We start from the raw sequence: 25,544 nt of genomic DNA, 5'->3' as shown, positions 1-25,544 counted from the left end.
ATTTTGATCTAATTCAGAATTCAACCAACATGACAGCTGTTAAGAGTCAGAGAACCACAGCATGGCTCCAAAAGGGATTAAAATCAAACTACTGATGATCTCAGTTAGTAGAAGTCACTTATAAAGGCAAAGAGCACAAGGAGCCTCTTTGCACATTCTGAAGTGATTTCTTAATCAATTAAACACTGTACTTTAAAAAACTTAATTTCAAACCATGAGAAAATAATATACAAATAATTTCATTAATTTACTATTAAATAGGATGTCTTCAGAGCTATTAAAGGCCCTTCAGAAATTTTCACTGTCTTTTCCAGGCTGAAGGTATGCTTGTGACATCAATACACAGAAAACAGATGGATAAAATAATTATAAAAAAGAGCAACATGATGCTATGAACCAGTTTGTCACAGTTTTACTCACAGACTGGAAAGCACAGGCAGAATAGTGGGCTGACAATCAGCAAAGTTGTGTTGTGTGAAAGTGCCCCCACTCTCCAAAAAACCCCAGTGTCCCTTCTGTAGGAATATGCAAACTGATGAGGAAGGAGGGAGCAATACCAAAATCAGAGTAAGCATTCAGGGCATTTAAAGATTAGAAAGACCTCTGAAAGAAAATATTGATTGTACATCCCAGAAATCAAGGGGAATGTACATATTAAAGGGAAAGGCAAAAATTCTTTGATCATTGAGGCATATTTGTGCCTCATAACTTCCCTAATTTTTGTATAGAGTAATTTCATGATTGGACAGAAACAGAACATCTAGCTGAGAGTTATGGGCTCAGAGAAACAGAATTTCTCTGAGGTTTGGATTCTGTTAAAGGAGGACAATCTCTCTAAGGAAGCCAATTCAGTCAGTTTATAGAGTCTGAACTGCACTGAAAGGCGAGTTAGCACACCTGGCTCCACACACACTCTGCTGCAATGGTTTGTAACACACAGCCCAGCTGACTCCTCTCTACTATGTTATCCTTTTCACAGCTTGCAAAGTTATAAAAAGCTGATTAAATTGCTCAACCTTCAAAAAACAGGGCATCTTCAACTACTAGAAAGCTGATCATCCCACCAGGTGCGTGACTTTAAGACTGGAAAACTCTACTGGGAAATATGGGTTTGGGATACTAAAAGATATACAAGATTATCTTCCAAAGGCTGAATTTTTCTCTTCAGGTTTTCTCCTGCACTCATGCTGCACAATTTCAAAGTCTGGAGCCTTTGGAGAGGTCCAGGGGATCTAGGAAGGGGATAGGAAAATGAGGAGAACAACACAAACAGACCATCTGCATGCAGCAGCAAATAGAGGATTCATTAAACTTAGGAGAAGCCTACCTTCAAACAGTCTTCCAGATTAAAAGGAGGCATGGAGTGCACTCTAGGAGCAGTTGGAGCAGTCTTATTAGCAGACTAGAGCAGAAAAGAGAAGGAAGACAGTGAAAGAAAGGAGCTGCCCCAAAGAGAGGCATATTTCCTCATATACTTCAACAGCTCATCTTGCCACAACAAGTTTGTGAAATCAGGGCCCACAACAATTTGGCTTTTAGAAAAAAATTATTATTACAGCAGAATAACCATTACATTCAAAATAATGGACATTTGTACAAAAGTAGAGTCATACAGTCAGCAGTGAACAAAACTAGTAAAAATACCTCTTCAAAGTATTGTCAGAGGAGCATCTTGTGATGACAAAACCCGTAGCTAAAAGACGTGGTACAAAACAAGAGCTGAGTCCAGCAACAACAAGAGAAACTAGACTGGGGCAATAACAACTCTGAGAAACTCATGTACAGAGTAATGCAAAGCACAGAATTGTTAAACCCTTTGCTACATTAGCTGACCTTCATCTTCACCATTATACAAACAAACCCCTTCAGTTATTGGTTTTTAGTATTTCTCTGAGGATCTGGCACATTGGGAAGAGTTTCAGGAAGTGCACTTTAGAGGTGCATACAGCAGTTTTCTCTCCAGGTATTTTAACATTAAAATGCAGGCTTGTTCATGTATTCTTCCACTGTCTAGAAAACAAAAAACAAAAAAGAAACAACTGATGCATTATGGAATGGTACAGTAATATTCATAGAAATCCTTTTGTCCTCTTTGAGGACTGCTGTAGTTTTGCAGGAAATTATCTGAAATTTAATAAAGTGCAGAAATAATTCTGCTTTAAAAACATGTAACAATGTGACATTTAAATCATGCCATAGCATAGCTGTGGCCAAACTCATCATGCCAGTGGCCTTTGCACACAGCAGCTGAGCTCCATGGGCACAGGGCAGAGCAGGTGAAACCTGCTCAACTCCCACAGCACAGCCCAAGCCAGTTCTACCACTGTGCTGCTCCCTTCAGGACTGTGATGGATCCTTCACTACCAAGGAAAGAAAGGAATTAAACCCATCACATTCAACTGGTTTTGCCATTCCTGCCTCAATGTTACTCATTACATTCCAAGTTACAAGAGATTTCCTGCAGGGCTCTGAATAAGGGTTACATATCTGTGCCCTACAGAAAAACTACACAGGTGCTTCTGAATGAAAGCAGAGTTTGCCAGCAAATACTCTTTCCAATTTTAAATGTTAATAGTAGGTCAATGCTATTAGTGAAATAGAAGAGATTTTTCTGTATTTACATATACATATGCATACATAAAATATAACCTTAGATTATGTTCTTATATTAAAGAAATAACTTAGATACATCTTAAACCATTTTTAATAAACTCGAGCAGTTAAGCTGCAAGAGAGCAACAGCTTTATATGAAGACCCTCCAGATGATACCAAAAGGGTTGAATTGAAAGCTTATGTAACTGCACTGCTGCACTTGTTGAAACTGCATGTAAGACACACTTGGATAATTAAGTACCAGAAGTGCTTAGCTGTGTTTTCATCTCCTGTCAAACAAGGAAGATTAGGAAGATGGGGTGTTTGCCTTTTGTCCTCCTCTGCCTTACCTCCTGCAACATATCAGAGTCTTCTATGGCTTTCACTGCAGTCTTCTTTGAAGTCTCTTGTACTTCTCCACCAATTATAAACTCATCAAGAATAAAATAAGCTTTTTCAAAATTGAAGATAATATCCAGCTCACACACCTGCCAGAACAAGAGGCCACAACCACATTTAAACCATTTTTACAGTATTATAAGCACTACTAGGCCAAAAGCTGTTGTGATGATCAAATATCCTCAGTATAAGCACCTCTGTGCAGGTAGCAGGGCGAAGAAACAAACTGCATGTTATGTAATACTGAAGCTTCTGCACATGTTCTCTCTGCATATACAGACTTACAGCAAAGATATTCCACTTATTAAGTTTATGCTGGCTGTCAGAGATCCAAGCTGACTTCCTGGCCCACTAACCTTGTCACAGGTCCTACAGAGCCCTTGTAGTATGGGTACCTGGGTTCACAGAGCAAGACAATTCACTGCCCAGCAGGAGCCACCAACTGCTTTTTAGTTTTGAGGCTGTACAGACATGTCATGGCACACTGATTTAACTAAGATATGAATTAAGGTAGACAAGATCATTTCAAAAATATTCAGAGAAAAGATGGGTCTTGTATTCTCTAAAGACTTACTTGGACCTTCTCTAAGTCTTTTCTTTAAAAACACTGATTTTATCTTTTGCCTCTATGTCCTTAATTGTTACCCAGTATTATGAGACAAACAAAACCAGTATATCTGAAGATGCCAGGAAAGAGAATTAAACCAAACAAATCAAACAAAATTAAAAGAAACAAAACAAATAAAAACCAAACCTATTTTGAGTTTTTTAATAATTTTTCCTGAAGTTTTCCCTTCAAATTCTATACCAAGACAGACATACAAAGTATCAAGATTAATTCTGAATGAATGGAAAAACGATGAGAAAACAATCTTATGACCATTTCAGCACTGTTTTATAAAATACTCTAATAATTAATTTCAATCTGGATTGAGAGCTCCTGCAGGGCAAGTGCAGCAGATGGAACACAAAGCAAGTCAGCTCCACATAGTTTTGTTTATCAGACAGACAGGAATGAGTTCATGGGAGAAAGTGAAACCTACATTTCCAAAGTATCTGTCCAGGAGCTCCACGTATCGATGAACGACCTCTAGTGTCAGCAGCTCGTTGTCTTGGTCTTCTATTGCACAGCAGAAATACAAACTAGCATACCTGGGGAAACACAGGCAAAAACGTGGCAGTGAACAGCTGGGACCTCAGTGCTCTACTCATCTCTTACAGGTCATTCACATGACAGTTAATTCTTATCTAGTCTCTAAAGTAAACATTTTCTGTCACTCTTATAGTGCCCCAGAGAACACTTCCATAGATCAGATTATTTAAACAAATTATTATTTTAGTTAGAAGAACCAGCTTCACTCTTGGTAAAGTAGGACACCTCTAACACTGAAACAGGCAATAAATCAGTAGTAAGTAGTTCCTTCAGGTCTCCTCCTCCTGCTGCAATAGCACTGCAGTAAGTGGGTTTAATTAGATTGTAGGAGAAGCCACCCCTTCTAATTAAAAAATAAAAATAAGGCAAAGGTGAAAGAAGTTACATCTCAGCATTTGTCATCTGCTGGCTGTCAAGTGACAGTGTTTTACAGAGGGCCAGAATGCATGAAGCTGCTTAGACCAAAGAAGCTTTGTAACTAACTTGCACCAAAACTATGTTTAAACCAACCTATTCACCTTGCTGACACTGTGGCTGGAGGCCAACTTGTCATAGCTTCTGATCAGATGTTTATATGCTTCCTATCACACCATGGAACTCAGTTTTTGCTAAATGGGAGATGATTAATTTACTCAGTGTACTACACATTAAGGCTACATTTGTTTGCTACAACTGTAGGAGAACAAACAGGCAGTTAACATTAGGCATTGTGGAACTGGCAATCAGTGATTTCTTTGGAAAAGGAAATTAGAATTAACACTTTCCAGAGCAACAAATATTTCAAAAACAAAATTTGACAGAATTATGGAAGTGCCTTGGAACAATTCCTCCAATCTCCACAGCTAATAAAATCTAGCACACACATCTCAGCCAGGCTACCCTGTGGAATTTGAAGGGGCAGTGAGGTCTAATGCCTTCTAAACACCAATACCTATTACATTACTCATGTTTTTCTCATTTGACAGACTGTACAAGTATTTTGCACCCCACAATTACCCTGCTGGTTTGTCCAGGGATACTGCCTTGTTATACCCAGATTGCCAATGGCAGGCTCCTAACTCAGCCCAGCACTAAGAGCGTTGTTTGCTGCTTTTCCTTAGGTGAGCCTTTGTTTTTCCTCTTCCAGCATGTGTTATTCATATGAACAGTGATTATACGTTCTTACAAAATTACTCACACCTTTTGTAAACAAGCTTGAGGTCTTTCCAGTCAACAAAACTACTTGTTTTTTGATTGCGAGACAAAATAATCTGAATAATTTCTCGAATGATCTTTTTCTTCTCTTTATCAGGTAGCGTCGTGTACCATTTCTGAAGCCTTAACTTCCCCTGCCGACTGAACAGCAGTATAAAGTGTATCTAGAGTAAACAAAGCAACATGGTTAACACCAGGGCCATGGCCAGGGAAGAGCATTCCTCTGCCTGGCACCAGAAATCCAAGTCCTGGCCACACACCTCCAACCATGGCATGATGGTTGGACATGGTGTCAGTGAGGTCTGGGGGAGGCTCAGTGTGGGAAAGATTTCTGCTCTCTCCTGTTTCTTTCCCAGGCAGCTCTCCCCTCCCTGTGGCACATCTTCCCTAGGTAAACCCTTCACATCCTCTCCTACCCATCCTCCTTACCTTGTGCAAACAGCAGCTTTGCTTCCTTTTCTGCCCCTGCCCTGGGGAACAGGAGGAGCCTCACCATTGTGCAGTGGTGACAAGAGGGCACCACCCCATCCTCCAGCAAAATCAGATACCTCAGTGAAGGGAATAAAGACATCCACAACAGGAGTAGGGAAATCAGGATCAATGTGGCAGAAGGCTAGAAATATGAAGACTGAGATAGTAATCATAATCACTAACAACTCTGATATTGCACTATTTCAGATCACAAAACAGCAGGTTCCTAGAAGAGGCAATAAGGGGCAGAAAAAACCTACTTTGGAAAGGAAGCTTGACTGGTTTTATTGAAGAAATCAGGATATTATGAAACTCAGACAACTGTAATAATGAAGGACAGAGCTCAGTGAGTGATACTGTATTAAATAAAGGACAGTATCTATACTGTTCAAAAATTTCCACTTTAAAGTGAGTCATAACTTTACAAGGTTTGACCTATGAATGTTTCATGCTTAGCATAAACAGTATTACTGAAATACACAAGAGCCAGCTTATTAATGCCAGTGGGGCTTTGGGAGAAAAGTATCAATTCACATTTACATAAATAGTACTATTAGCAGGTTAAAATAACTGACCATAGTGTATATAAGCAGTACAATATCCCATTCATCCAGAGCATGAAAATGGCTTTAAGAATGCAAGACATCAATTTGAGCACAACATCCTTCTCCAATAGGACATCTGCTAAATGGGAAAAAAACCCTATAAACCCACCAGGGGGGTGGGGATGAGATAGAGACGTGTTTAATGGCTGAAGACCTCTGAAGTGCCCTGCTCTTACCAGTACCAATACCAGGAAGGGTAGCTGTAGCCATGTGTGTGACAGGTACACTGCCAGCGGTCCATACAGTGACTGCTGCCTCCCCTGACCCTGGGGGGACCAAGGAGACGCACAGGAGCCTCACTTTCCTCACTTGCTCCCAATCCTTGCAAAGCCCTGATCCAGCAGGTCTCTCACCACATCTCTGACCATTAGCATAACCTTATCCTTCCCTAGAGGTTTTTCAATCTCTACCCTAATCCCTTCTGCTCCTTGCTTCCTGTTCCAATTAATTGCTGTACCTATACTTCACCACATTTCCAAGTGAGGATTACAAAGTTAATGTTCACAATCACTATTAAGATTACAATGCAGATTTCTATGAAGATATTCCACAATCATTCCACACTCTGGCAAAGTCTGAGCAGAGAAGTCAGAGAAGTTTCTACATAAGAAAAAAAAGGAAAAGCTACTGGATTTTAAACAAAGCATTCATTCATAATTCAGAACCCTTCTCTAGCTATTGAGTTGCATAGTTGTTGAGTAATCTGGAGCTAAGAGTTCTGACTATACTGAGAAAGGCTTCAAATGTGGGATCATTTTAGGGAAAGGAGGAAGGTTTTAGTCATGGTGTCTTTGGCAGGATCTGCTGCTGGATATAAGGTTCTTGCCATTGTTAGTCTAATGTGCTTGATAAAATTACAAGGATTTTGTAGCTGCATTCTGTTGAGTCCCATAATACTCTCCAGACAAGCTTGCTAAATAAAAACAAGTATGCTGCTGGCCTGATTACAGTGAAGAGCAAAGCACCATGGTTTTGCCTTTCTCTGTTAATATTACCAGCTGGCTTTAACATGGGAATCTTCCAGCTGCCAGGGTTACCCCTTCCCAGGTGATGTAGGCACAGCACTCACTGTCCACACACTTGCACACTGAGAGGAGCTGGCTGAATGAAAGGCTGTTTTGCTTGCTGCACATCACATTAACTCCAAAGCCATTGTAAAGATGAGGGTGTTTTGAAAACAGAGCATAGGTTCCACAGATAAGAGCAGCAGGTCAGCAGGAGTCCATCTATAAGCTATTGGGCAGAGGTAGCAGCTCTTCGATAAACAAATTTCTATAAATATGGTGAATCATCAGATTTGACTGAAAATGCAGGGAATGAGTCAATGAACCTCTATCAAAAGCTGACAGCATGTTCAGCATAAGACTGTAAGCTTTGTGGCATCCTTTGCCTGCAGTGCTTCAATAGCAAAAGAAAATTAAAAGGTATTCTGGTTTAGGGTCAGCTGTTGGACCCAAGAGACCTTAAACTGGAGTGCCTGCATGTAATACACACATATATATTTGCAGAACTGCAACCTCATGCCAGGGAATCACTGTGAATATTACCACCACTTTCTGCCAATTAGTTACTGCAGGATGTTATGCTTCACCCATAGGAAAGTGACCTGCTCTCCACTTAAAACTGCTTTGAGAACTCCACTGTTTCTTCTACGCATGTAGATGATGTCTCACCACCACTTTTATGACCTGAGGCAATCTTCTTTGCAATCAGAAAATATCCATTAATGCTCCTAAATGCATAAATGTTCATACACAAGCTCCAAAAATCTCATTGTTTGGGTCTCTTGTTCCACACTTTTTCATATGCAGACTGTAACTGCATACCTCACATGGCAATTTTATTATTACAGTAATATATACAGCTAGAAAATAGAGCCTTTACTGTAGCAAAATTCTAAATTTTACAGTCTGCAGCAAAATAGTGCACCCTCAAGCCTAGGTACATATCACTGGCCAGCTAAGAATTACCGTAACAAAACAACTTATTAGAAAGCTGCAGGTACTTAGAAGCAAAAATATGCCCTTCAATTTGGGGAACTCTGTAGGAGGTAAATAAACCTTCTTAAAAGGTTAAATGGTTTTCAGCATTTTCAATTTCAACATCCAGTGCTGTTCCATTCAGTTCAGCTTTGCTCTGCCCAGCCCCACTGTCAGGACACAACACATTCCTCACTCTCATTGCTCTGTTCATTACATCCCACTCTGATGCATCAATAAACCTGCTAATATTGAAGTTCTGCACAAACACAGATCTAACAGCTCATCTGTTCCTTGCTCCTTGACTGTGAAAACATATTTGCTTTCCCGTAGTGCTGATGACAAGACAGATGTTGATTAAGAAATTTTTGGTTCGTTTTCAGCAGCCAAACTGCAAAGAGAAGTAGATTATCCTGCAATGCTTTACTCATCTTTAAAAGTCCTAATTCCAGATGAAAACAAAAGTAAATGACTTCCTGCAAGCAGAATATCTTAGAAAGCAGGGTGATTGGTTCCCTTTCTTACCATCCCAGGGCATGTTGGCTGTAACTAACAATCACCAGATCCAGGGCTGATGCCAGAGGGAATTTTTAGGTCCAAGACTGAGTGGGTTAGGATGAAGAGTACAGTTCCTAAGAGAGCTTACTTCACATGTGGAGACAAGCTTGGTCTGGGAGCTGAGACTAATTTTATTAGCTTGTTTTACTGAATCAGACCCAACCACCCACAGCACTATGCAAAATGACCTCCATAAACGTCAGTAAGTAATCCAAATGACTGCATTTTTTATTTGTAGGCTATTGGAAAAATAGTTTGTTGGGGTATTTTTTATATCAAACATTTAAACCATGGAACTCTACCCCCTACTCATGCATCTATGAATCAACTGCAGCAGTAAGTTACTTAACAGACTGGAAAGTTATGGCCCTCTGTTCTATTATGATTTACACAACTGTACCAGGATAAAAACCAACACCTTTAGTTTAGGGCTACAAAAAGAAAATCAAATGCTAGACTTTGACATGAAATAATTTACCAATAAATAGAACAGACATCAAACATGCAAAATACAGAAGGTTTGCATATTCATGAACAACAAATACAAGAGAGACAAATGAAACTAACACACACTGTGATTTCTTTCCACCTTCCTTGGGAGACCTTTCCCTCCTTTAACTAATGGGCTGTAATAATCTGATAAGCAGCTCACCCAAGCTTGTCTTCTGGACTGCTCCCTGCCAGGACTGCAGGTCCCCTCTGGTGCAGCCTTCCCCACTGTTTGGCCATTACACACTTCAGACTTATCAAACACATTACAACTGGCTCAGTAGGTTCAAACTTGGATCATTTTTGCCTTTACAGAGGGTTTAAAATTTAACCTAATCTGCAACAATTAGTACAACTGTCTAAAGGGCTGCATTTCATTCCATACACAACAAACCACCTGCAGGGGTAGCAGATGAAATGAATACATGGGAAAAGGGGCTTTCCTAGCTTTCCTTTCCTACAGTAATTTCTCCAGTTCACTGTTTAACAACGCAAACATGTAAAAGATGCCAGATTTCTTCCTGCAAGGTGATCTCCAGGGGTGTGCAAGAGACTCTAATTCATTGCACTGTGAGAAAGAAGAATGTGCACTAGAACTGCTGCTCCTCTTCCTGTAATTCAACCTGCATAACATCAGCTGACTGGTTCCAAACCTGCTCTGTGGCATCTGGCTTCTCCACGTCCCTGGGGGAGGAGAGGAGGATAGAGATGGGAACTCACCAAGGAGCCTCAGGGGAGGGGAGGCACAAGAGGAAGACTGCAGAAAAAAGAGCAAGAATCCTCTTTCCTGTCTGGGTGTGTGGCTGGGCAAGGATTTGCTTGGTGAGGCAGCTCTGTCACTTCAGCAGCTCTGGGCTTACACTCTGCTTCAGCTGTAACCTCTCCAAATTTGGTTAAGAGCCCTCCAAAATCAAAGCCATCTTTATAAAACAGACACCTGAAATTCACATGTAAGTAAAATCTGCAAATCAGGAACTGCTATCCTTAAACAGACATCTTGGCAAAGTGAGGAAAATTTCAGCTTTCCTTAAAAACTTTCTGTAGGGCAACAGACAATACAAGACATGCTAATCAATGAAAATTCCCAGACCACATATAATGGGAAGCAGGATGAAAATCCAGAACTTCAACTGCCAGCAGAAGCCTGGGGAAAACCAGCCTGACAGGCTGGTGGAGAGGAAGTGACTTGCTATGTGAAAGTTCTTTTTTCACTTATTCTGATTCCTGTGCAGCCTGCTTCATCTGCTGCCACTGTTTTAGTCTAACAGAGCTCATATTCTGCTTCTCTTTTACTATTTTTCATTCTTTCCTCTGATATGAAAGAATCTATTTCCCAACATAGACAACTGTCCAGTATTTTATCAGTATTTACTTTTACATCACAACTGAAAATGAACAAAACCTACTTTCATTAAATTTTCTCTTTTAAAAAATGTGAACATTCACATTATTCCAGCCATCAACTTTTTTTTTTTAATCTTCAAAACATTTCAAGAATAAAAAATTCCTTTTAGTTTGTGCTTTGTTTAGTGAAGTTTGTTTTGTTTTGGGGGGGGAGGTAAATCCTGAAATTTAAAAAAAAAATTGTGAACATACAGTTGGTTTGGAATGCCAGGTGTTTAGGGTGAAATGAGAAACATGCACTGAACAGATTTATTGACCTATTAACAATCTACCCACATCAGGACAAGACAGAATACTAACACACTCAAGTGCAGGTATTTTGGTATTCTGCTGTTACATGAAATCCCATCTGGCTACTACTGACTTTTAGCATACACTCTGGGGTTTCAGATACTTCTAAAGCAAATATGTAAAATTCTAAACAGACTACTTTATTAAAAATATTAATTTCCTTACTTGTTTGCTCTGTCACTAAAACATTTATTCACAGCAGCACAGGAGCTGACAGATGTTTGTTAAATACTGTTGGCTCTCAGCTTTAAAATTTCAAACATGTACTTAGTCTGCATGATGTAAGCAAATAAGGAAAAAGAAAATATGCACAAACCCAGCAACAGAGAAATTCTGGAGCAGTGTATTGGTGCCTACTTGGCACAGGATTCTTCCTCACTTAATCTCCATTAGGAATATTTCTGAGCAATTTCCCCTGAACAATACATCCAAAGTCCATGCAATAAAAGCTGTGCCAGATCATTACAGGCACACGTGACCATAGTTACACATTGATTTCATGCTTTTCATGATGCAGCACTCACCCTTATCTTATTACTGAAAGGTTCTAAATGGACCAGCACACCAGCATTTGAAGGATATTTGTAACATATGGTATCGATCCAGACAGCAACAACCTTCTCAATAGCCTCACCCGAGGTAAATAAAACTATAATCAAAACAGGATAGCTGAGCTCAAGCTGCTCCCTCCTGATCCCTAACTAAGGACTGGAAAACACAGCTCAAGGAGCTTTCTAAGTGCCCAAGCTCACTCTAGCTCTGCTCCAGCTTATCTCTACAACCAGCAGGGTGAGTCCTCCCAACCTTGGCTCATCCCTCATAAACTGGTGACATTCCTGCCCAGTGTCCTCCTACAGCACAGACATGGACTGGTGACATTCCTGCCCAGTGTCCTCCTACAGCACAGACATGGACTGGTGACATTCCTGCCCAGTGTCCTCCTACAGCAGACATGGACTGGTGACATTCCTGCCCAGTGTCCTCCCTACAGCACAGGCATGCCTGTGCCTCCTCCTCACAGGCTGGGCTGTCCCACCAACAGCACAGATTTGCTGCTCTGGAGAGCAGAGGCAGCTTTCCAAAACAGCTCCAAAGGGTAAATGCAGGCAATGGCATCCAGTTCTTACAGAGGATAATTACTCTTAATTTTCTTAAGTTCTTGTTCCTGCCAGTGGAATTACTCCAGTTTTCAGGTAATAAGCAAGCACAGATCAGGCTGGAGTTTGCCTCGGGCTCTGCCATAGGAGAGCAGGCCAGGGAAGCAGCCACACCACTGTCCCTTCAGTGCCACCACAGGACAGACACAGCAGGGATGAGAGCTGGCTGAGCTCACAGGAAGCAGCAGTTTGAAGAGCTTTGAAACGATTATTAACTAGGAAATCACATCCCTTCTGCCTCCTAGGCTGGGCTCTTAGAGGTGTTTTCATTTGCTTACATGTTTTTGAGAGGCAGAGGACCCCTTCCTTAGGTTACTACAAGGAGGAAGGACCAGAGGAGAGGCTGAACAAGCTGCCAAGAGCTACCCCCAATTCACTACAACCCCAGTGCACTTTACAGGCACAAGAAGCTATTTTTCCAGCCTATTCCTTGAACTCCAAGTGAAGAAACAGAGCTAAAATCTCACCCAGTGGAGCTGCAGAAGGTGCAGCTCTTTTAGTTTCATTTCCACTTTGCCTTATCAGTTATTTGCAAAGCCCTGCTACATGAAGGCACTGCAGGCACTTCCTTTGCCTTTGACCTCTCTAGGAGCAAAGTTAAATACCTTTGCTCTGGGACAGGGAGGCACACCCAGATGGTGCCAAGCTAACCTGGCTCCTCAGGAGCTGACACACTGCTCCAGCCTGGTGATTCCCTGTCTGGTGGAGTAGGAACAGTGCAGATGGGCAGCAGCCCTACAACCGTTCCTGAGCTTCAAAAGGACTAAAGATACACATGAGTTCAGATCATGTTTATAACTCTGAAAGAGCACAGAATAATCTTTTGGAAACACCGAAGCATTTAACTTGGGCATTTTCAATTGAGACATTCTCCATTTTCCCTTTTCAAATGGCGTTTTTTCATTAAGGTAAAAAAACAATATGGATTTAACCTAAGCATAAACACAAAAGAAGCAACCACTGTTTACAGAAGGAAGGGCCAGAGCATAGAATCCTCCAAAATGCTTTATATGTTGGCCCAACATTTAGCCTGTAGAATAAGAAAGGATCACAAATTCATTCTGCTGTTTCTCCAAGTTCTGTCATGGGACTTCAAAGCAAGGAAATGCCTGAGGTACTGCCTCTTTCCCATCCCATCTCCTGAGCCCAGAGGCTGTTGACAGTTTCATGCAGCACTTCCCACAGCTTCTCTAGAGCTCAGAGCACACAGGCACTCACCCAACCCTTCACCTGCTCTCCTTCCAGCACACAGCCTTGCACAACAAAGGCACAACATTGTACATTTCTGCATTTTACTCAAACACTGAGTCTGTTTGTCATTCCTTTGTAGTTTGTGCCCATCACTTACCCCAGGGGGCTAAGCAGAGGAAGGTGACCACAGAGCTCCTGTGCTGGTTAACAAGCACTGAGAACTGCTTGAGTGTCTGAGCAAAACTATCCCAAGCTCCAAAGGCAAGCAGCAAGGCAACACCAGGCATTTACTGGTTAGTGAAGAGGGATTTTAATGCCCTCCCTAAGAGAGGAGAGCAGATGGACATCCTACATAAACTCAGCAAGCTAGAGAAGAAAAAAACACTGGTGAATGAAGTACCTGGGGTTATGTCTGTAACACTGAGAAACACACATCAGGACATTCCAGGCCAGACAGGCATGCCAAGCTTGCCTTCAAACACACAAATGGAAATCGCACCTTCCCATCCTGCCCCAAAGCCTCTGCATGCTGTATTCCTACTCCCAAATGAAGTGCCATGCTGCAGGACTGGATCTTGCAACTCCCTCCCTACACTGCAACATCTGCAGAACTGCAAAGGCCCAGGGGTGGCCACTCAAGAAAGCACAGAGCCAATGCAGCCAAGAAAATGCAGATGACACCCTGCAGGAATAGGACAGCAGGAAATGAAAGGGCAGGGGTGGAAATCAGAAACTGGGCACATGTGATACAGACAGAATCCTTTTCACACAAGCAGTACTGTTTTCATGTAGGCATCACTAGCAAAACCACGACTGGCTCACAGAAATGCCTGATGTGGATGCCAAAGCATAAATCTTGCAAGTACCTGGGGAAGAGGCAGCTCTTTCTGCCCTCTCTGATTCAACAGTTTCCCCAGTACTTTCATCACATTGTCCTTTGCAGCTCTTGCAGGTAACTGATGGCTTCAGAAGGTCCATGGGATCATTTATAAAGCATGGGATTTTGAAGTAACTAAAGACATGGAAAAGCAGCAAAATCTGCCATTTTCTTGCCTCATGACAGACCCAGCTGCCCATTATCCCTCCAGCTTTCTTCCTGCATTTGCCCACCCTAAATGCCATGGCTTTCCTTAAAGCCCTCTAGGCATCCCTCCATCCTAGTAACTCCTGGCTCTGACATGCCTGCAGTTTCCTTATTTCTGAGCAAAAAATATATACATTTTAAAAAACAAGAATTATTACATTGTTGATTATTAAGAAAATAATCAGCAGGTGATCTATCATAACATTTATTTTGCTTTCCAGGAATAAACTTAATATCCAGGGACAGTAAAGCATGAATGGGAATTCCTGCATGACCTGAGTGGGCTCCAGTATTAAACAGTGACAACCTGTAATGGTCATGGGCACTTGGAGAAGGAACATCCAAAACTGGCAAGTCAGACATGATACGCTTCCAAAGAACTGTAAAAACATTTTTCCTCACAAATCCCACAAAATGCTATTTTAAAGTCCAACTCAATGACAGTGAGTAACAGAATGCCAGATTATGGATCAGCCCCTGAGCAGTACTCTGCTCTAAGCAGCTTCCAGAAGGGCACAAGCATAAGGAACAGGGCATGTGTAAAATCATCTGCTAGTCCCACCTCCAGGAATCACAGGTTTAAGAATTATGGGACAGAAACTGCATGCAGACAACCCACCTGTGGCCCCACCCTCTATGAACTGCCTAACTACTTGGACATCCACAGCAGTGGATTGAAAACAGTCATTTACACTGTGTGAAAAAGTATTCCCATTTATTTTTTATACATTTAGTGCCTAAAATATTCACAGGATGTACCCTGATTCTTTGTATAGCAACCAATCTTTCTAGTGCTTATGATTTCCCATGTTTCTATCACTTCCCCTGCAGTCACCTCTTTGCAAGCAGAAAGTCTACAAATGCAGAATCTTTTAAAAAGATGCCTTTCCATTGCCATTATAAGTTGCCATTGCCAGTAAAATTTCACTACAAGACAAATTAACAAAGAAATACCACATGAACTTTTTTTTGTCATCTAGCATAAGAACTGCTGCCTTCAACAATACACTAATTTATTTGTCATTTTCTCTCCTCTCATCTGTTCTAATCTGTTGCCATCCTTGTCTTTCAGAGGTAAATGCCTAGAGGCAAAGTTCATTGTCCACTGGGGCCAATACACAGGTGTATCATGTGGAAAATAAGCAGTCATTCTTAGAACTGTAACTCGTAAATTCTGTACAGCACTGAAAACATCTTCTGCAGATCTACATCCATTTTCACGATTAAGGGCATTGAGGGTGTTGATGACATCAATATTCAGAAGAGCTGAGAGTTCATTTCCAAACACCAGGGAGGTGTCAGCAGCTGCAGTCACAGCAACTGATATTTCCACCCCAGCTTCTAGATAAGTGACTGGTTATCAAATGTCTTGCTAAGTGGAAACAGTGCTTGCCAACTCCTTTTCTATTCAGGCCAAGTACATTTTAAGAGCAACTGTGCTCAATGGGATTCTTTTGATCTTTCTCCAGGGTTTCAGATCATGCCCACAAGTACTAATTTGTCTCCCTGTAGTGATGAGTAGCACAGGTAGGAGGGAATCAGACCCTTTACTATACAGGCACCAATTCTGCATGCAGAGCTACGCAAGCAGAGCCCTGTATTTATTCACAAAAGTAATCCTGATAACACTGAGGCAGCAGTAGGATCGAGGTGTTGCAACAGTTACAGGCACAAGAGACTAACAGCAACACATGTCCTCTGGGGAGACTTATCTTTTTCTCCTCTGCGCTCCCTCCCCACTCTCTGAACGTGTTGAGACAGCAATCCTTCATGACATGTATCTCTGCTGCACCCACATATGAGAGGAAGCAGAATTTAGTCTTTCTAAAAAGTAATTAAAAAAAAAAAACCTGTCACAAAGCACAAGGTGGGCATAAAAGCTGTGTTTCTCAGCTGGATAGGAAGTCAGTTTTGCTAAACAGACTCTTCCCTGAAATTTACACGGAAATCTGCAAGAGAGCAAGCAATTGAAACAACCCTCTTGCTAAGACATGGTACCACTAGCACAAGCACCTTTAATTCTACCCCAAAACACAGCTGTGGCAAGCACAACTCATCCCGAAATTTCAGAACAGAGGAACCAGTCTATGGAAAGCTTAAATGACCTGTGTAAAGTTCATCACTCGTGAGCCTGGATAAGGCTCACTCTTGGTTTGTAACCCAGCAAACCCTTTTTTCTTGACTCATAACCGAGTGTTAACAACCCCTTTCCAGAGAATAGATGACAGAGAAATTTAAAGCTGGAGTTCCCTGACAAAAGCACTGTTTCATCAGCACCAGATCCTCAGGAGAAGAACAGGGTAAGGCCGACAGCACTAATATAATGCAGGAACACCAACGAGTGTTTCTACTATGGCCTCAAAAAAAGGAAAAATAAAATTCTTACTTGTAAGAATGCACACTCATCTTGTAAAATCCTAACCATCAGTACAGCAGGCAGACTCCAGATCGTCAATAGCAGCACTGCTGTAAAAGCAGTGCTCCCCTGGGACTATCGTGAGTGCTTTGAAAACTGGCATGTGTGAAGTACCCACATCAAGGAGGGTTCCGAGATCAGATTCCCTGAAATCAGCTCCCATATTTACTGACCTTCAAGGGCAAAATAGGAACTCCAGTTGTTTACATAAGCTTTACCAGAGGGAACTGGGTATGTAGGGCTGTCTCAGGGTGTAACCAGAAAAGTTACATCTCTACAGGGACTTAAGGTGTGGAGACTGCACTGCCATCTGTAAACTCATTACCGTGCATATTCTATTTGCAAATATAATGACAGGTACACCTTTCTAAATACAGGAGACTAACACATATTTAGCATTCTGGCTAAACCACTGAAGACAAACAACACAGCTCTGCCTTTGAGGATAGAGACAAACAGCAGCACTTGGCCTCCACTGAAGGAGTTGAGAGGCTTCTGTTCAGCTGCACTGCCAGTAACTGGAATTACAGGTGCACACAATGGGCAAATTGTGCAAGACAGCAGCTCAGGGGAATGCCCGCAGAACCTGCCTCAGGCCTGAATTATCAAGCAGTGAGATGGTTTCTCTTTTAAGAGGCATCAGTGACCACCTCACTACTTGGGAGCAGGCAGTTCCCCCGTGGGGAAAATCCAGCTATTGTTCTCTGGATATTGGCCACAATTCTTTACAAAAGAGAGCATCCACAGCAAGCTTTTCTGATCTCAGCAAACCAACACCAAGGCAGCATTGGAGAGGCAAAGGGTGCCTTCCCGGATCCTGCCCGTAGCCCTTTAACCCGGAGGGCTGCTGCCCCTTCCGAGCCCACACTCGCCACTGCCAGCCCTGAGCCGGGCAGCACAGTGACACTGGTGACCGACTGGAGGTTCAGAACCAGACCCACACGCTCTCGCTGATTATCACCTGACGGAAAGGTGCAGCCAAATCCCAACAAGCCCCATCAGACCCGGCAGTGGTGCAGAGGCACCCGGGCTGGAGGTAACGCTGCAGTGCAAGCTCTCCACTTACCTGACAACAGGGAATACACCTGGGGAAAAGCTCTTCCCAAGGATCCCGCCACAGGAAAACCCAGCCCCAACACTGACCCGCCTTGCCCCCAGTCAGCCTAGAGACAGACACATCCACACGAAACCTCACTCGATCCTTCTGCAGGCACTGGAGCCGTCCTGCACCTCAGCTCCTCGAGTTACAGGAAGACTTTATAAATAAAGCCTCTCTATAACAGCCTTGTTTTCCTGACTGTCTGAGAAAGGCTCTCGGCGTGACCGGGGCTCATCCCGCGGGTCGGAAAACTTTCATTTCCCCGAACAGGTGCAAACCTTGTTCGAGCCCGCCTGGGAATGGCTTTCAGGTGCCGGTGCCGAGGGCAGCCCCGCTCCGCCCGGCCTCGCTCCGCGCCCTGACAACGCGCCCGTCGAGGGGCTCGGCGGCTCCGGCAGGGCACGGGCAGCTGCTCCTGCCCGGCCCGGCCCCGCTCCGCTCGGTCCCGCTCACTCACCATGGTGCGGCGGCTGGCTGGGAGCCGGCCCAGCCCGGCCCGGCCGCCTCCGTCCCGCCCGCCCGCTCAGGTGAGGCCGGGCCGCATCGCCTTCCCTTCCCACAATGCCCCGAAAGGGAACTGCCGCCGCTCCTCCCGCCGCTCCGGGCAGCGCCGCGGGGCACGGGCAGGGCTGCCGGCACCGCACCGCCGGGCAGGGAAGGGGCCGGGCAGGGCAGGGCTCCACAGAGCCGCAGCCCGGCTGTGAGAGTGCTGGCAGGCCGCGTGTGCCGGGCCCCCGCACGGGGTGACCGCACCTGCTGCCCCGTACGGGCGTGAGCCGCTCAAAGGGCGCCTTTCCCACTTCGGCATTCCCGACACCAGTAAAACAGTTCATATTTTCACTGGCTGCAGCTACTCCCCTGTCAAGCATTCATGCCCTAAAGACACGGGTAGATCTACAGGCATGATTGCTCTGCTGCCCATCTCCATCAAAATGGAACTCTGATAGTTTAAATACTTTCAGCGGCTGTGCTTGGTTCAGCGGTGCTTTGTGATGCAGCTGGATGAGAGGGCAAGACATCAGCAAATCCCCCTAACCTGTGTTAGGGATTTACTGATAAGCAGCTGGTGCCAAAAGAATGTGTAACATCCACAGTCTCAGCACTTGAATCAAAAGATCTAAATCCAGGCCTAAGGCTTCTCAGATTGGTATGAGGAGTCTGATCCAGATGCAAACTACCACAGGGGCATAAAGTGAGAAGACTTAGCAAGCTTAAGTCCCATGTCTGTAGTCTAAAGGAGAGGCATCTCCCAGAGCACAGCATGCATCAGTTCAGGATAAGGATCCCAACTGCTCAGGCAGGGAAGAACTGTGCCCTACTCCTGGGTGCAGTGGTGCATGTGAGCCATCAGTGAGAAAGGGAAAGAAATCCAAAGGGATTTGGGGACTTCAGGGATCCCTGTGGTGTCAGCGACAGCCCCTCTGCAGCCTCTGGCTTCAGAGAAGGGAGACAGATCCCTGGCCAAAAGCAATTGTTGCATGTACAGCTGAGAGGGCAGTTGGCTGAAACCTGCTCCCAGTTGGAAATGCAAATTTGCAAGAACAGAGTGCCAACGCAGGTGTCTGCTCCTTATGTTATTCAACAGCATGGAGGTAAATTCCACATTTCCCTGACTGTGCATGACCCTGTTCCCTCAGCCCTGCCTAGGTTTTGGGTTGGCCAGTATGGACACACTGCTCCTGCTTGCTGAGCTCTGCATGTTCCAGCCCCAGCCCACCAGACAGCACATGGCACGCTGCACCGTGATGCTACTGGCTGCCCAGAGCTCTGCATTCACTTCTGGAGTGCACCACACACAAGGTACAAGGCCCAGCTGCCCCACAGATCTCAGAGATACATTTGCTCACTTGTCCCTGGCCCCTGCTCTTCCCAAGTACACATCCCGGGCCCATAAAGCAGCACTATCTGCAGAGGGCAGGAACATCTCACCCTTCCTGCTGTGGGGTGCAGCACACACTGTGCTGTGCTGCCAGACAGCACTGGCCTCACTGGTTTTACGGGGGCACCACCTTGCCTTCAGTGAGCCTGCCAAATACATAGCAGAGTCAGAGTCTCTTAAAGCAGACCAAAACCTTTTACCACGTTCTCTGAAGCACCCACTCAAAGTGCCACAGTAGCCACACTGCCTCTCCCAGGAGATAAAGGTCTGCTTTCCCCATAACCATGTTCATACCCGTGTGCCTTGCACCCCCAGCTCTACCTGCTGTGGCTTAAGCAGAGTAGAGGGCTGACTCTGCACTTAAAGCCCAAACACTGCCTTGGTGAACAGAGAGTGTTCACAGACAGCACTGCAGCTCTGGGAAAGACAGAGAACACTCAGAACTGGATTTGCCTAACACACAAGAATGTGGACACCACAGTGCAGCTGTACTACAGACATGAGGCATCAATACTTGCATCTCCAAAAGGAATTTAAAATTAAGGGATGAACATACCTCTCACTGCCTACCTGTCTAATTTACTCAGGTGATGGACAATAATTTTTTTTGCTTAACAACTGCTCCCCAATAATTTTACTTTTTTAAGCAAAAATCTTACCTAATTAGGCCATAAACTCAAGAGAACCAGCTTCTGCTTGTGTGTTTTTGCAAATAATCAGAAAAAAGTGGAAGCAGCAGCAAACACAACATGCATAGAGTGAACATTAAGAGCAGTGGCCAAAGTCAGCCCATTATGGTCAATCTTGGAAGCTGGCAGAAAGAAGCCCTACAGAAACAAGCCTGCAGATATAGGATCATGCCTAAATTAGATGCTTTCCAGCTCAGAAAGCCAGGCTGCACTTAAGGACTGCCTAACTAGCCATGGTAAGGACTCGGAATTCTCCCTTCCCTGCCTCTCTGCCACTAGCTATGTGTAGCTGCATAATTTTCTGATAAAGAAGATAACCATCAGTAGTTCCTAGCTGGGAAGTTTGAGCTGTTAGTGTCACTCAGCAGGGGGAGGCAGCTGGGGCACACAATTGTGCCAGGTGAACCAATGGGGTGGGTGAACTTATGTCAGTTAAATGCCGCGACATGAACTCCTTCCACTGCTTCCCTCAGGCTCAGTTAGTTAACTTGAACATGAATGTTTGCAAAGTAATCTATATTTATTTCTCTAACTCAAAACTGCTGCAAAAAGCAGTTTTGAGACCCTTCTTTTTTGGCTTCCTTTTCTGCATGGAAGGAGCATAAACATCTTCTTTCTTAAGGGTTCTTTGAAACAGGCTTTTAAGGGAGGCAAGGAGCTTTTTACTGCTTTGGCATATTTTATCCTCTTTGCTTATATTCCACTCTACTAGCAGCCTGTCATATTCAGAAGTAGAAAACATTCACACCACGAGTTACAGTGGATTCAGTGAGCCTTGAGTGCCTACACCTGATGAAAAACTTCCCTAGCTCCTAAGTAGCAGTTTTGATGGCTCTGGGCATTATTTATGTGAAAAGAAGTCATTGCTAAAATGTCAGATGCCTAAATCTGCAGTAGGCTTTGTCTTGGGTCCTCCTAATCTCTGCAAGCTTTGTGCACTTCAGAAGCTAATCCTGAACCATATAAATTAAACTATATATTCAGCAGTGATTTACAATTGATTGGGAAGTTATTTTCCTGTGCATTTTAAGAGGAACAAATCCTGTCAGCTTCAATTAAGAGACACAAACTACTGTCTCAAGAACAGTAGGGAATGAACAAAATGTAACATTCTCACTTCCTGCAAAACAAAACTGCGCAAGCTTTCCTTCTGAAAAAAACCCAACCCACCCTTTTATTGCAGGAAGAAGCCTTTTCACTGAGTACCAGAACAAATGAGACAGAACACTGAACACTTATTCTGATTCTAGCCAGCAGATGCTTTGGTGTTGTTTTTCAGGACCTGAACTGAGCTCACAGACTCCCTCAGGTAAGCTGCCCTGTGCAAACCAAGGAGTTGAGGCTGACAAACACTCCACTTGGTGATTTTATAGGAGACCTGCTGTGCAGGTTTTTAACCACTTGATACTAGGTCTGTGGGGGAAAGAAAAAAACTTTAAAAGCCCAATTTAAATTCAGCTGCAGGAGGTAGCTTTTAATTGCACTTTGGATCAATAGAGAAGCAACCTAACACTTGCACTTGGTTACTAGGCAGGGCTTGTACTTTTCCAGATCCTATGTTCCTTTTTCCTTATTTGCTCACAAAATCTGGATTCTCCACAATTTAAGTGCAGAACAAAGTATTCATATCACTAGAGCACATACCAAATCATGTACCTGTGCCATAGATGTTGGTACCTTATCAGCAGCAACATGTTCAGTAAGTAGTCCCAACATTTATAAAGTATTAGAAAAGTGTTAAAAATAGCAATCCAAATAATTATAGCCTGAAGTGACAGGTGTACACAAGCACTTAAAGGGTTTCAAGTAGCATTTTATTTCATTTCCCAGCTGTATAAAATTAAAAGCAGGCCAAAGGTAGACAGGCATTACCCAAGCTCCATTGAGAATTTTTTCAATCCAGAGAAAACTTGTTCCTGTAGCCCTCTTGTGTTCAGCTGGATTAACAGCTATTCCAGCCAGAGGACCCTTCCTTATCTCCCCCAAATCACAGCTCTGCATGCCTTAACCACACTGCCAGTCAGTTCTTTGTCCTGTACACCTTCACTCAGTTTCTTTCATGGTTTTCCTCTTTCCATCCTGGTTATAAAATCAAAACCCATTCAGGCTCCCATGCTCCTGAAACAGCAGAGTGCTCAGTTGCTGTATTCATACCATAAAACAGGGAACCACTGCTTTGGAGTAGGACTAAAACACCCCTCATGTGAGCATGTTGATATTCCCAGCATTTCTTCTCCATAAAAGGACTGTAATGAGCACAATTTACAGCCTTGTTTGTCTCTTTCAGTTAATGCCTGTGAGTTCAAGTTTTAAATTGAGTACCCCACAAACACCATTTAGACACGTGCCATTCTCTACCCTTGCAGAAATCACCCTGACATTCTCCAAACTCTGACTATTGACAGTTCTGTTTATTCCACACCTTCCCTGCCAATCACCAAGTTATGGCTGCTCTGCTATGGGTGCCTAATGGGATGGAGTGTTGTAACTGAGGATGAGGAAGTGGGTTGTTTCTTAAACCACACTCACCTTCCGTGTCTGCTGCCTCAGCCGTCCTTCATTCAAGCACTGCAAGAGCGATCAGGAGGCTCAGGTGAGCAGGGCAGTTGTGCTTCAAGAGCTGCTGTCACCTGTCTCAGGGAGCCAAACTCCAACGTGGGTGTGCTGCTGTGGAGGAAACCTGGAGAAGGAGCCATATGCTAAGGAAGAAAGAAAGAGAAATGAATGAGAACAGAGAAAAGACAAAGGACAGCACCAGAACTGACAGCACAAGCCAGCCATGGCTCAGCAGCAATGCCATCAAGGAGTACAGGCAAGCAGTGCCCACTCCTGATCAGCTGCACAGGTGCACCTGAGCTCATGAAAACTTAAGAGTTTTGACAGATATACACATGTAGATTTTGAGAGCAGCTGAAAATAGGCTTCAGAAAGAAGACTCAGTATAGATACTGCAAGGCATAGAATCTTTACTTGAAAGACAGCTAAAGTAGCAAAGCCAGGAGCAATTTAAAACCCTAATGAGTATTTCTCTATAAACAAGGTAAAGAGGAGAAAAACATGTACCTCCACGACCCATAATATCTTTGTGATACAAAGCAATTTAGGAATGAATGTGCCAAATTTTCTGCAGACAAACCAGTCAGTCCCACCAAAATTAATATAATACATCAAGAGTAAGTCAGAGAATATGCTTCTACTTCTTTGTGTGACCAGATTATACACTAAAACTTGTCAGAGACCCTGGGTACAAATGTGAGTCAGACAGCAGGTAGCTACAGCAACTCAGAGCTGCTGATATGTTGGGGGGGAAAGGGTCATGCATGGAAGCAGAAATAAAAATTTCTAATGACCCCGTATATTTCACTTTATGATTTGATATTTAATTTTATGAAAAAAAATTGTAGAGATTTTATTACTGATATTATTTTGATACTTCCATTGCCAGAGTGATAAAACAAGTAATGCTGTCTTTGAATCTGTTCAGCAATTAGCTTTTGCATATTAAAAGTTGAGCAGACTACTCAGTTGCCTAGAGCCCATGGCCTTACATCTTCCACAGGGACAAAAAGCTTTATAGGATCACTTGATAGCAGTCACTTAAGAAATCTTTGATCCTTGCCTTTTGTGAATGAGAGGCCACACTGAAACTCCCTGTAAGATGGTTAGTTGATGACAAAATCAGTTTTTAAACATTAGGTTGGCAGAAATTAATCATTTTCTGTAGCATTTGATCATGGCATTTCACAGTTAGTCAGGTTATTCATCACTGAGGACTGAGTCGACAGAGATAAAAAACCTTAGAGAGCTTTCCTTTTCAACTGTAGTAGTGAATCTGATCAACATAAAAATCTGTCCCTTTCCTGCATTTAATGTATTCTAGATCTCCTCAATGAATAAAGTCAACACTACAGGTACTAAGACCTGGCACAGCTATCTGAAACTTCAATGAAGTTTTCAGTATCAGGAATTTGAGAATTGATCAACTGTGCATTCTCAGTTAGAAAACCAATACATCTATTTTTGTGCTTTCACAAGTACACCATTTGCTCTTCTCCAGTATCTTCAACTTTTAACTAGAGTTCATATGCCTTATTCAAAACATAAGATGGTCTACACAGACATCTGAACAGACTTTTCTGACTGTAGATCAGCAACAGCTGCATTTTTCCAGTCAGTTTTCACTGGAATTTGCCTTGGGAAATGTGAGAAGTTTAAGCAGTTCAAAATGAGATCTATCATGTTAAAAAAAACCCAAAAACCCTACAAAAATTATTATATACCACACAGGCTCTTCAGCCCTCATTCAAAGGTGGCAAGTTTGCCAAACCCTTCCAGATTCCCTCTCTGTCTCCCAGCTACCCCAAGGAAGCAGTGAGCCACACAACATACTGATCAATCAACAATCAGACATTCCAAGTGTTACACAGCCAGCCAGTGCTGAATTTGAGCCTGTGAAGGCTGTGAGCAGCTGTGAGGGATAAGGATGCTTTCCAGTTTATCTCCATCCTTTCCCTGTGAGAAAGTATCATGACACAAGTGCAACCACCTTGTGTGGCTGCAATTTGTGTCCTCTGTATATATTACACTGTAGGCTGTGCTCACCCCATCCAGCAAAATCAGCATTTCTTTGGCACCTCAGACAGGTCCAAGGCATCTCAGGAAAGGATCCTGTGATACTCTGTAAATAAGAACCTTTGCAGAGCTCTGAAGGGCAGCCAGATGAAGCAGAGAAGATGTCTGTATGAGCTGGCAAGCACAACACAGGAGAGGGTTACACATCCCCAGCTGGGATCACACAGCAGTTGCTCATTCTCAGCTCACTGGTTCATTGTGGGCCTTTGACCTGCTGCAGCTCATTCATTTCCAATACAGCACACCCAACAAGCTCTCCCA

The 25,544-nt window shown here is 43.3% G+C and overlaps 1 protein-coding gene across 1 annotated transcript; it reads right to left on the bottom strand.

Moving 5' to 3' along the window:
* Positions 1 to 1,536: 1,536 nt before the first annotated feature.
* On the bottom strand, positions 1,537 to 18,600 carry AP1S3 (adaptor related protein complex 1 subunit sigma 3). Its single transcript, XM_030954485.1, has 5 exons — positions 18,541 to 18,600; positions 5,325 to 5,503; positions 4,036 to 4,144; positions 2,944 to 3,081; positions 1,537 to 2,010 (listed from the first exon to the last, which is right to left on the bottom strand). Exons 1-5 carry the CDS (start codon positions 18,541 to 18,543, stop codon positions 1,975 to 1,977), a joined length of 465 nt encoding a protein of 154 aa, XP_030810345.1. The 5' UTR covers positions 18,544 to 18,600; the 3' UTR covers positions 1,537 to 1,974.
* Between the last annotated feature and the right edge of the window lie 6,944 nt (positions 18,601 to 25,544).

The sequence above is a fragment of the Camarhynchus parvulus genome, chromosome 9 (genome assembly GCF_901933205.1).
Source record: "Camarhynchus parvulus chromosome 9, STF_HiC, whole genome shotgun sequence".
Taxonomy (NCBI): domain Eukaryota; kingdom Metazoa; phylum Chordata; class Aves; order Passeriformes; family Thraupidae; genus Camarhynchus; species Camarhynchus parvulus.
The sequence above is the reverse complement of the archived record's forward strand: the minus strand, read 5'-3'. Positions and strand labels throughout refer to the sequence as shown.

Bases quoted from the DNA above. Each gene is read 5' to 3' on its own strand.
- AP1S3 (XM_030954485.1), bottom strand. The intron at 4,145-5,324 runs GTGTGAGTAATT...GTGTTTCCCCAG, and splicing joins CTCAAGCTTGTTTACAAAAG to GTATGCTAGTTTGTATTTCT. The intron at 3,082-4,035 runs GTAGGTTTCACT...TTGTTCTGGCAG, and splicing joins TGGACAGATACTTTGGAAAT to GTGTGTGAGCTGGATATTAT.